Raw genomic sequence first — 12,379 nt, forward strand, 5'->3', positions numbered from 1 at the left:
CCCTGCTGTGTGTTTGGAGAAGTGGCTGTGAGCAAGAACAGGGTGAAACGTTAGGGATTAGTTGTGCTTAGGACTCAGCAGAGGGAACTCAATCGGTTTGCAGCAATTCTGCTTTGTAAAACAGTCTGTGGTGACTGAGAGGGGACAGGGGACCTGCCGTGGCCTCTGCAACAGAGCTGGTGTCTCCCTGGCAGGGCTGAGTCCAGCCTGGCACTGGAATTTTCTGTCTGAAGACGACCCAAGGCTGGGAGAGCCGCAGGCAGGAGCCGGGGAGCTGGCAGACAGCGTGGAGGAAGCTGTTTGCATTGCTCCAGCCAGGGCTGAGACTGCAAGGATGCCTTCCAGGACCAGCGGCCAGCTGGGAACTCAGCCAGCACTAAATTCACACCATTCTTTTACAAATCAGGTTGGTAAGAAAAACACGAGACACAAACTAGTGTGATTTCCATAGCAACCTCAGCGGAGGTTGAAAAGTCTTTTGTAAACATAGGGCTGAACCTGAGGATCAGCTCCGATTTTCTCCACAGAAAGGGGAAGAGAATGGAGGCTTAATAAATTCAGGCCATACAAATGAACTATAAATCTCAGAAGGAGCTATTCCCAACCTTTCTGTTCCCCTTTCTGTCACCCTCTCCACATGCACAGCACGAAGCTGTCTGAAACCCAGAGCCCAACTTCCCGGCTCTGGCTTATCTCCATAAACTGCACAAAGGCTTATGCCCCTCTTCCATTGCAGCTGACCTTTACTGGCTAATTCTGTGACGCACTGTCATGGTTTGACCCTGGCACAATGCCAGTGCCCCCATCAAAGGTATATTTCCAAAATGGTTACTGTGAGATGTGACCCGGAAACAGAACAAAGCAGGCTCCAACTTGGGAATGGAGGGAAAAAAACACAACAATTTATTAATCTACAACATAGAGACAAAAGGGGGGAAAAAAGGAAAAAAACCACACACAACAATCCACAATGGAACACCTCCAAAACACTCCTCCTGGCCATGGTGCCAGCACAAGGTATCAAATTTCAAGCACAGAGTCTCTATCACTCCCTCCCGGGGGGCTGCCCAAACATCCCAGGTCTCCTCCACCCCTGCACCTTGCAGGGCTCTGGCCTCCCTTCCCTAGGGCAGCTGGGCAGGGGAGAGGTGAGATCGACTCAAAAGAGAGAGTCCCTCTGGGAATGCTCTGCTTTTAACCCCTGTGTGTTCTCAGAGGCGTATCCAGGTCCCGAGTGACCACACCAGGTGCCAATTTTCAAATCTGGCCACTGATTGGTTTGACCACAACTTTCCCCAAAAACTCACTTCCTGGTCAAACCACGACACGCACACACAGCCCCAGCACATGCCGTGCCACTTCTGTAGGGCCACAGCGACTTGAAACGAAATTTGGCTTGCATTGGAGGCCTGTAGTGCAGCCAGCTCTGGCTCCTCTTCCCCACCATGTCTTCCTCCAGCTCCGTCAGGCAAGCATGGATTCGGGTGTAGCAGCCCTCAGCTCATCCAAGCGCTGCTCCTGCAAACCCCAGGTGTGAATATGGATGCAAACAGCACGGCATCCCCCCCTGCTACCTGCCCACACGGTGCTGCCGTTCGTCACTGTCAGCAGACAAAGCCCGCGGGCCGCGCTGGTTCACGACCAAAGTGACACGGACAGATGGCGCAGGCAGCCTGCCACGGGGGCACCAGGAAGTGCTGTATCGCTTACACCCTCACGGGGACGGGATTTGGCAGGGCTGAGGGTGCCAGTGAAAAGCACAGTGAATGTTCACCCGGCTCAGGCTGTGCTGGACAGAGCGCGGCAGATGCCGGAGCTGCCTTGCTAACGCGGCCTGCTGGGGACAGGCTGCAGCCCTGAGAACGTGTGTGAGGGGACAGGGGACACCAGAGCCCAGCAAACACAGCTTGGGCAGGGGCAGAAGACACGGCCACAGCTGGGACATGGGAGGAGTGACGCAGGGAACAAGCTGTATCTGAGTTTTTGAGTGGCTGGAGTGGCTGGAGCCAGCCCCTCCTCAGTGGGGGCTGGCATGAGAGGATGGAGCAGAGCCAATTCCACCCAAAAACGAGACAGGGCCCTGTTGGAGTGAGCCCAGAGAAGACCAACCAGATGATTGCAGGGTGGAGCACCTCTCCTGCAAGGAAAGGCTGAGAGAACTGGGATTGTTCAGCCTCAAAAATAGAAGGCTTCAGGGTGACCTAATTGTGGCCTTTCAGTACCCAAATGGACAGAAAGACGCAGAAGGACTTTGAACACAAATTTGTAGTGACAAATGGGGGAACTGCTTCAAACTGAAAGAGTGGGTTTAGATGAGATATTAGGATTTAATTCTTTGCTCTGAAGGTGGTGTTGCTCCGGCACAGATAGCCCAGAAAATCTTTGACTGCTGCATCCCTGGAAACGCCCAAGGCCAGGTAGGACAGAGCTCTGAGCAGCCTGGTCTAGTGGGTGGCATTCCTGCCCACATCAGGAGGTTGGAATAGGAACATATTTTAATTCCCTTCCGGCCCAAACCATCCTGTGATTCTATGAGGAAGAACTTCTTCACTGTGTGGGTGCTCAAGCACTGGCACAGGCTGCACAGACAGGGTGTGGGGTGTCCCCCAAAAGCCCTCTGCACACAGCCCTGAGCGCCACACTCAGGGAACCGTGCTGGACCGGGGGGTGGACTGGGTGACCCCAACGGTCATTTCCAACCTGAACCATCAATCTGTGACTCTGTGCCTTCAAAGAATCCCACTGAGGGTGGCAGAGCACTGGGACAAGCTGCCCAGGAAGGCAGTGGAGTCTCCCTGTCTGGAGATATCCCAAACCCACACGGACACGTTCCTGTGCCACCTGCTCCGGGTGACCCTGCCTTGCCAGGGGGTTTGGGCTGTGTGATCTACAGAGGGCCCTTCCAACTGTACAGTTTGGTCACTCTGCCTTCAGCCTCTGTCCAGGCTGCAGGGTACGGACCTTAGGAGGGGGAATTTCTTCACAGAAAGGGTGACTAGATATGGCACAGGCTGCCCAGTGAGGCGGTGGAGTCATCATCCGTGGAGGTGTTCAACAAACGGCTTGTAGCACTCAGTGCTCCGGTTGGCAGGGTGGTGACAGGGCAGAAGTTGGGCTCGATGACCCCAGAGGTGCTCCCTCGGTGTCCCTCTCACCTCACACGGGGTCCCTCACGCAAGCCCCGCCCGGCCCCCCCCGCCCCCGCCATGACGGCGCCGCCCGCGTCGCGCGCCGTGACGTCACGGGGGGCGGGGCGCGGCCAGGGCCGGAACATGGCGGCGCCCTCGGCCCCGCGGCCGCCCCGGCCCCGCAAGGAGCCGCAGCCGCTCGTCATCCCCAGGAGCGCGGCCGAGGAGCAGCGCCTCCGCCTCGAGCGCCTCATGAGGAACCCGGTGAGGCCACCCGCCGGGGCGGCGGGAGAGGAGAGGGACGCCGAGACCCCCGCGGGGTCCGTGAGGGGAGAGGGACACCGAGACCCCCACCCCACCCCCTGGGTCTGTGAGGGCAGAGGGACACCGAGCCCGCCACCCTCGGTGTCTGTGAGGGGAGAGGGACACCGAGACCCTCTCGGTGTCTGTGAGGGGAGAAGGACGCCGAGATCCCCCATCTCTGGCTCTGTGAGAGAAGAGGGACTCACACCCCCTTTCCCCTCCTCCGGGGTCCGTGAGGACAGAGGGACCAACCTCCCCTCTCTCCTCTCCATGTCCGTGAGGGAAGAGGAACCGACACTCCCTCCCGGGGGTCTGTGAGGAGAGAGGGACCAGCCAATCCCCCGTTTTCCTTCCCGGTTCCATGACGGGATCGACACACGCCCCCCTCTTCTTGCCGGGTCCCCAGAGGGAGAGGGACCGACCCGCACACACTGCATTGCTGTGGGGGGACAAGGACCTGTCTTTTCTGGGGTGCTGTGGGGAGAGAGACGCTTCTCAGAGCACAGGGGCCCCTGTGTGCTCTGCCCGCTGCTCTTTCCTTTATCCGCCGCTTTTAATGTGCGGGAGCATGACCTGGTCCTCTAACTGGGCATTTTGATCCTTTCCTGAGGAGGTTTTTGCCAGGAGGAGACTCTCAGCCCCCGCTCTGTGTGTGCTGGAGCAGGCTGAGACTTCCCTGCAGCACGTTCTTCCTCTGACCTTGCACCATGTGTTCTCCCTTCCTGCTCTTCCCTGTCCTCTAGCTCTGGCATGGAAGGTGCTCAAACACCTTCCATCGTTTCCCAGACTACTGGCAGTGGAATTATGCTCAGTTCCTGCGAGTGCTGACATGCTTCCTTCTAGCTCCCCTGCTGAAAAGAGGCACAGACACTCCTAATCCTCCTGGGGTTTGTTGACCTGCAGGCTTGAATGTGAGGGACTGACAGGATCCCTTCTGATTCTCCTCTCCTGCCTGCTCCTGATCCCTGTGCATGAAGAAATTGCTGCAGCTGTGCTCCTGCTGAGATCTGTCACTTGATGGAAGAGGCTGTTGTCAGACGTATCCCGCCTTTCAACAGTGTGTTAAAATTGCAGACTTTGCTCCTGGAGGATACTGATGGCTGGTTGGTTTGTTCTTGCAGGAAAAGACTGTACCAATTCCTGAAAAACTGAATGAATGGGCACCACGACCTCCCCCGGAGTTCGTTAGAGATGTCATGGGTAAAGATTCTGTTCTTCACATAACTCTGGTGTCAGCCAGTTAACTTAGAAAAATGTTTAGCAGGGAAGGACAGAGGTGATTTTCTGCTGCTCATTTTACTGGGGAAAAGAGGTGTGAAATGTGCTTTGAGAGTTGATTTTTCAAGTTTTATTTGGTTCTCTGGTTCCACTTTCCTGCTGGCTGTCAGAATGCAGAGAGAACAAAGCCTGTGGCACTGCAGCACGTGGGCTGCCTGCAGTGCAATAAGCTGCTGCTCTGCTGATGACAAGTAAATGATGATGAGTAAATCTGTCCTCTCCATGGATCTGAGAGTGCTCTGGAAGATTGGCAGTGTGAAGTCCTTCTTTTGACTGCTTTGAGTCTGAGCCTCAGGCTGTGAGAAGCAGGCATGTGCAGCAGGTGTGATTGTGTGTGCTCAGGTAGGGAGCTGGCAGCTGTGCCAGGACTCTGACCCAAGTGCTCTGTGTACACTTTACTTCTGCCTGCAGGGAGTAAATGTAGTGGCTGTGGTATAAACTGGCTGCATGCAGAAGTCCTTTCTTTGAGACCTCCATCCTTTCTAGAGGTTGACCTGTTCTTATTTCAGAATAATTGGTCTTGGACTCAGGTTTTTATGTGCTTCTGAATAAAATCTGCTTATTGGAATTCTCCCATGGCTTTTTCAAATAGCTTTGCTGTGTGCTTGAGTGAATTGTCTTGTTTTTCTGGGAGTACCTGACCTGCTGGGGCTCTGTTGTTTTCAGGAGCACCCCTGTTGCAGTCCCAGCTGCTGGGTTTTAATTAGGTCTCTTCTTTGAGGCTTGTATTCCTGTGCTTTCCCTTGAGAAAGAGCTCGGGAGACTCTTCGGGGAAGAGAGTGGAGCACGATGCTTAGAGCTCCTGCAAGGCTTCAGCATGCAGGCTGATGCAGGAAGAGAGAGCTGTAGGGATTTCATTTACGAAGAAACAGTTGAAAACTGTCAGTGGATCTGTCTTGCATGGGGAAGTACACGATCACCTTTTACCACCTTTTTGATGAACTTTACTTTGTGTTTGAGAAATGCTGAAAATCAGTTGGAAGCAGCATCAGCAGAGTATTGCAGCTCACCTCTGTCTGTAAGAGACTGTGGAGTGCATTTCATCTCCAGTTCTTTGCCTGCCTTGATGTGCAGCTGAGGGTGGGCTCTCCAGGGGGGTCATTGGGTCACCTGCAGTGGCCCAAAAGTGTGTGGGTTTGCAGCTCACTCTGGCTTTTGCTTGTGAGCTGAGTTTAAAATGGTGCCACACCCCATGTGCTGTTGGTCGATTTTCATCTGACAGTGCCCTTTGCTGTGTCCCACCCCTCAGCATCCAGCTGTAGTGGTTTGTGAACATCTGTTTACCTCCTTTCCTAGCAGACTGAGCTCTTCCTTGTTGCAGGTTCCAGTGCTGGGGCTGGGAGCGGGGAGTTCCACGTGTACCGGCACCTCCGTCGGCGAGAGTACCAGAGGCAGGATTTCATGGATGCCATGGCTGAGAAGGTCAGCACAACTCTTTAGAATTCCCCCCTCCCCCAGCTGTTTGTTGTTCTTTGCAAATCTGTGTTTTCTTTGAAAGTCATGTACAAATAATTCCGTTCTGAGCCACCCCTTGTCAGAGGAGTCTGTAGGAGTGTGTGATCCGTGGTGTCTGTGTCAGTACTGAAACATTTGGTGCTTTGTGTCAGACGTGCTCCATCTCCTGTGTTCCCTGGGGTCCTAGCACGCTGTAAGGCCTCATGGGAATTTGTGTGTTCTCAGGCTGACTTGAAAATGCTTTAAAAGCTAGAAATCCCTGATAACACTGCCTTGCACAGACAGAAACAAAGGGAGTGCCTGTGCACAGAGTTCAGATGTTTAAGTCCTGATTGAGTAGAATGCCCCCTCTTTTAGAAAACACTATTGATATACTCTCTCTTGGCCGAGAGGAGTCCGTATGTTAATGTTTGTGTCTCCAATTATTCATTTGTTTTTACTGAAACGTTAATTAGGGCAGAAGCCCAACCTCCCTCATCTGCTCTGGTGAGGATTCCTCCCTCAGAAGGTTCCAATGTTTGGCTCAGGTTGCAGGTTAAAAATGCTGTCTGTACAGGAGCCATCCCTAGGAACGTGGCTTTGTATAAAGAAGCCAGGCAAAATCTGGCAGAGCTCCCTTCTGTATTTTGCTAAAAGACTTCTCCCTAAAAGGACATGACTTTTAAAATAAGTATTTTAATTTAGATTGTGACCAAAGTATGACATGTGATCAATTACAGCAAAGACTAGATGAGGAATTCCAGAAGAAACTGGAGAGGAATAAGATGATTGCAGAAGAGCAAACAGCAAAACGCAGAAGGAAGCGGTAAGGGCAGATTTTTCCCAGGAGGCTTGACATGGAAACCCTCACTCCCTGTGCCTCATCTGTAGCTGCATGCTCTGGATAAACACTGTCATTCTGTGTCTGCATCTATCAGCTGGGAAGTCTGGCTGTGGAAATTAAATTTGTCAATGTCAGTGTATGGTTTCCAAAGGTAGCTGTAAACTTGACAGGCTTTGCTGGGGTGGTTTCTTTTCCATGCCATTGCTTGCAGGATAACTTTGGACTGGTTGAGCTGCTTTTGCTGACACTGTGGTCTTGCCTGCAACATGCCTTGCTGCATATTTGTTTTAACAGTGTCAGGGAAGGTTTGTGTCTATATCTGGCTTAAGTTTATGTCTGAATCATTTGATACCAAGCAGTTTCAGTGCAAAACTGGGTGCTGCTTCGTGGGTAGGTTGCTTCTGCCTACCCCATTGAAATGTCTGGCAGGCCAAATCTAATAAGTTAGGTGGGAATACTAAAAAAATATTAAATCCATCTTTCTCCTAAATTTTAGACAAAATGAAGCAGTTACAGGATTGATGCACTCAAGAAATAGCCTGAGCATTGTAGTGCAGTGACACAAGAATTTAAATCCCACTCTGCGTCCAGGATAGGTTTCAGAAATAGCAGGGAATCATGCCTTTGCTCTTTCCCAGGGTCTGACCCTGAGCAGCCTCTTCCTTGCTGTTTTGCATGCTGTGGCTGAGAGTTGCTGTGGAAAGGCCTGTGCAAAGTGGCTCACTGCCACGTTAACACAAAAGTGCACAACACAAACACTGTTGCCATCTTAGTTTAATTTAATGTGGTCCAACAGATGGCCAGCAAGTCGGATCTGGCCTGCTGCCTCTTCTCTGGCTGAGATGGAGAACAACTGTTCCAACAGCAGATGCTGCCTGAACACTAACACCTCCCTGTCCCCCTGCTATGCTCTAATGGTGTGGCTTGGCCCTGCAGGAGCCCCTCTAACTCCCCTCACCACCTTTCTCTGTCCTGACCCAAAAGGACAAAGTTCCTGGTTCTCTGTTTCAAGAGAATTCAGTTATGTGAGTGCCAGGCTGCTCTGCCTGTATCTGCCATTAATTTGCCAGGTTGCCTTTGCTGGGCAAAGAGAGCTGGGTTGTATGAATTGAAATTCCCTCTTACCCCCCGTGCTGTTCCTAGGGGCTGACTTCTTGAGAAAGTACAGCCAAAGAGGAAGGTCAGAGCATACTGCACTATTTTTATTTTCTTCAATTGAAGGATATATTACTGGTGGTTTTTTCCCCCAATGTTCAGTTTCTGCAGTTTGGGTTTTCACACCATTTTCTCTTTGTGTTTATTAGCCTAGGTAGATAAAATGTGGGGGCAGTTTCATTCTTGTTCCATCTGTGTTCTTGGAGATTCTTGTGCATCATAGTTCTGGTTGCAGTGGATCATGAAAGACTTTTAAAAAATCCATTAATCTGAAAACAACATAGAAAAGTTTCTCTTGATCACATGCTAAGTTTACTGCTAAATTTTCAGTTGAGGCCAAATTTAAATTGAGCTTCTCTTCTGAAATCAGCTTTTTCAAGATGTCTGTAATATGTCCTTTATCAGTGTATGAATGTGCAGAATCTCTACAACATTGGGTTTGCCAGAGAGTCTTTTTTCTTTGCTTTATAGCCAGAAGTTAAAAGAGAAGAAACTGCAAGCTAAGAAAAATAAACTTGAACAAAAGAAGCAGGAAAAAGGTCAGTGAAATTTAGTTTACTTTTCTCAGGACTTGGTTCTGTTCCCTCATTGAAGCTTAGAAGGTTTTGTTCCACCCCCCATCCCAAGCATTCTCAATACATGGATTAAAGCCTGAGCCTTAAGCTTGTTATTTTAGCTGATGTTTCCAAATCCTCTTTGAAAGCCATCTATGTTGAGATTTAATCTTACAAATAACTTGGCTGTTTGTGAATATTTTCCATTTATTAGGGGGAATTTTGGACAGCAAACTCTGGAATCTGAGTTTGTGGATGTTTTGCCCCAGCTATTCTGGTGAACTGCAAATTCAGAACCTCACCTGCTCAGAAAGGCAGGATTGTTCAAGGCTGTGCTTTTTTAAAGTATATTTTGATTGTATATGGGAAAACAGGTGGAAAAAAATGCACAGCTCGGGCAACAAGAAACAGAGTTATAATTTTGTGTGCAAGAAATCGAGCCACCTTGGTACCATCTGTTCCACAGGACTATTTTATTTAATAGAAATGAAGGTGGAAAATCTCACTCCTCTGTTCTCCTGCAACATTAATTTCTCTCTTGAAAATTAATGTTCAGCAATGTCAGTGTAACTGTTTGCTCAAACTTTTGCATACTTGTTGCTTCTTTTCAGTGAGTGTATTTTGGCTTACTCTTTCAAATAGTTGTCCCTTGTTAATTAGCACAAATGGTTAATCTTAAAGTTACAGCAGTTTCTGGTAATCCTGCTGGAACAGTGGCTTGCCTGACAGTTCTACCTTATTTGTGCTTTGCTTTTCAGAATTGGATCTGTTTCAGCTGAACCACTGCCAGCCTCCCATGTAAACATGGGAGGACAAATTGTTAATTTTACTTGTGACAGCAAGTGAATGTAGCAGAGTGAATTTTTTGGGTGTTTTGTTTTGGTCTTGATTTTTTTGGTTTTTTTTTTTTTTAAAGCTACTCATTTATGAATTGTAACTGGGAGGAGAATTTAAGTATGAGTCAACATTTGTTCATTTTGAGTGAACAAACAGAATACCCATCCCTTAGGGAGTGGCTGGGAGAGGGGAGAGCTGGATCAGGGACTGGCACTGTGGTATGGGATTGCCCTGTACCAGCTCTGGGGCAGGAGTGGTTTTGTTTGGCACAAGTTCCTGAAAGACAGAATGCAAACTCCCTGGTCTCTGTAACAGTTCTTAACTCTTTACAGTCTGTGTAAAAGAGCTCTCTATGCAAAATAATAATAGCAGGGGGGAGAGAAGTCCTCCTTAGCCATTTTTAGTCAACTGGGAACAGCCTTTTTGTAGTTTTGTGTGCCCTGGATTGTGATCTGAGTGTTTTTTCAAATTGATTAAAGTGTATTTGTTGGATACGGCAGGCAAACATTTGTCTTCTTTTTTGAATGAATAAATGAAACCTCTGAATTGCCATGTTTCATCTTTGTTGTAGTAAAAACATTAAGAATAAGGGTTGGCACTGAATGAGGTCAGCTGTTGCAGTGCGTTAATGAACTCCCAATAAAAGCTCAAAGTTCAGCACTTCGCCACGCGGTGGCATCAGACCACTGAGCCTGAATCCCGCATGAAGTGGTCAGGACACAGCGTGTGACTGGGCCTGAGGAGCAGGAGGGGGCAGAAAAATGGCTCTTGGCTTCAGGTCCCAATTTATGCCATACCTCATTTTTGTTACTGGTTATTTAATTTCTAGTAGATGTGTCCTGGTTTTCTAGCAGACCTTGCAAGTTTTCTGTGACCCCTGTTAACCTTAGGCATATCTTCATGAGTTCGTGTACTGACAGTATAGCAAACAGTCTGTAAAAGTTTATGGCACCTTGTGGAATTTCTGTGAATTTGGATAAGTTGTAGGAATACACTGAGTCTTGTCTGTGGCTTCCCAGTGTGATCCTTCAAAGTTCATCCCAGCCTGCAGAGGTGAGATTGGGGATGAGATAATCTATTACCACAGTGTTTGTCTCTGTCAGAAAGAAATAATGTTCCAGAGGAGGTGGAGTTGTTTAATGATGGACTTGGGATTGGAGATAAGGGAATTCCCCAAGGGAGAATTTGATATTCTGAGCTCCTCATCACTCGGCAGAATTAATAGAACCTGATTGTGTTCCCTGAGTATCTGGGACTGCTTAGTTGTGAGATGCTTAACGAGGAAGACACAGGGGAATATGTTACCCTCCGTGCTAATTAGCCTGACCTAATCCACATTTGCTGAGCACCTGAGAGTGTTTTGCTGTGAAATGCTTGACAAGGAAGCCAGGTGGGAGCACCTCATCCATTCATCCTGTTTGTGTTTGTAGAACCCGGGCAATCCCAAGAGCAAGGCAGCAGTGAGGATGACGAAGAGGATAGCAAGGAGGAGGAAGAGAAGGAAGATGATGCTGAAGAGCCAAGCTTTGTGATGGGAAGAGGATGAGGCCTTCCAGGGACAGCTGGAAACACTGTTCATTGCTTTATATTCAGGAGCATGAAAGTCTTTCATCTCAGCCAAGCAGAACCCATTGGCGTACGTTACATCTGCTTAACGGGGCATGGCCTTCACGTCACAGGCCTGAGAGAAAACCATAGAGAAATGCCAAATAAGAGATTTTTTCTTAATTGCTTGTATAACTGCTGTGCAGTCTGCTCTAAGTTTGCTCTAAAGAGTCAGCCATAAGTCTCTATGACCCTAGAGTTCTTTCTAAAATGGCCCAGAGTGTTTTTCTGTCTGAAAGCTAAAACATAACTATTACCATTTAAGGGAAATATTACTGTGAAGGCTACGTATTCTACTTATCTTGAAGCTGGTAGCAGTGGGATACATGAATCTAGGGGAAGAGTTCAACCTGAAGTAGAAAAGTGGTCTGTAGCCAGACTCTCCTGCACTGTGAGTGTTCTGCATTTGGGGTTTTGTATGGGGTCATCTCTAACCCAAAGAAATCAGTTTATGTTGCTAGACAAGTTCTATAGATTTTTAATCTGGATCCCTTTTTTAATGCTAAAACTTTCCCTATTGCTTTTCTTCCGTGTTTTCTAAATTAATAAAAGGGATGTGTTGGATTGTTCTGTCTTCTATTTTTCTTTTTGGAGGAGGATTTCAGTAAAATAAAAAGATACTGCAGTGCTGTAGGAAGGGACAAAGAGATCAAGTGATGTGGCACACATGAAAATGTGGAAAAAGGTGTTAGCTGCATGTCACTTTTTGCTTTTGAATTGGAACAATACCTTTTCCCAGAGATTGTGTGTAAAGCCTCCAAATCCTGTGGCAGAAAGGCTTGGAATGGAATAATTTTGCTTGTGCTCAGCTTCCTGTGATGACACCTGCCTTTCTCTCTGCTCGAGCGCTCGGCTTTGCACCTTGGATTCCCTGGTAGGAATCTTAACATCTCTCTATATATTTACTTATTGGTGCTTAAAGCATATGCAGTGGTGGTTTTACTTGTAACTCTGGTTTTTGTCTCTTCAGTGTATCTTTAATTAGAAGTGCCTGCTGGCTTTCAGACATGCTCATCCCAGAGCCTTGCATCCAGAATGTGGTGCTACTTCTTCTCAAGCCTTGGTTAATGCCAGATTATTTTAAGCAAAAACAGTAAAAAGGGAGAATCTCTTTTTAGATTTCGCCTTTGTTGAATATTGCTGCCAGAAATCCTGCATTTTGTCTGAGCTGGCTTTATGTAATGGCTTCTCCATGGTGTTACCATGGTGGCTGGGAAGCAGATGTGGCCAAGTGCAAGTGA

General features: G+C 48.5%; 1 protein-coding gene across 1 annotated transcript; it reads left to right on the plus strand.

Annotated features, from left to right (window-relative positions):
- The first annotated feature begins 3,247 nt into the window (after nucleotides 1-3,247).
- Nucleotides 3,248-12,087, plus strand: PRKRIP1 (PRKR interacting protein 1). The gene is made up of 6 exons (XM_039720747.1): nucleotides 3,248-3,392; nucleotides 4,553-4,631; nucleotides 6,031-6,131; nucleotides 6,884-6,969; nucleotides 8,614-8,681; nucleotides 10,964-12,087. Exons 1-6 carry the CDS (start codon nucleotides 3,273-3,275, stop codon nucleotides 11,077-11,079), a joined length of 570 nt encoding a protein of 189 aa, XP_039576681.1. The 5' UTR covers nucleotides 3,248-3,272; the 3' UTR covers nucleotides 11,080-12,087.
- The last annotated feature ends 292 nt before the right edge of the window (nucleotides 12,088-12,379 follow it).

This window comes from Passer montanus, unplaced genomic scaffold (genome assembly GCF_014805655.1).
Source record: "Passer montanus isolate IOZ18808 unplaced genomic scaffold, ASM1480565v1 scaffold44, whole genome shotgun sequence".
Taxonomy (NCBI): domain Eukaryota; kingdom Metazoa; phylum Chordata; class Aves; order Passeriformes; family Passeridae; genus Passer; species Passer montanus.

Excerpts from the sequence above, each read along its gene's own strand:
- PRKRIP1 (XM_039720747.1), top strand. The coding sequence starts at position 3,273 with ATGGCGGCGCCCTCGGCCCCGCGGCCGCCCCGGCCCCGCAAGGAGCCG. Across the intron at positions 4,632-6,030 it reads GTTCGTTAGAGATGTCATGG|GTTCCAGTGCTGGGGCTGGG; the intron begins GTAAAGATTCTG and ends TCCTTGTTGCAG. Across the intron at positions 8,682-10,963 it reads ACAAAAGAAGCAGGAAAAAG|AACCCGGGCAATCCCAAGAG; the intron begins GTCAGTGAAATT and ends TTGTGTTTGTAG.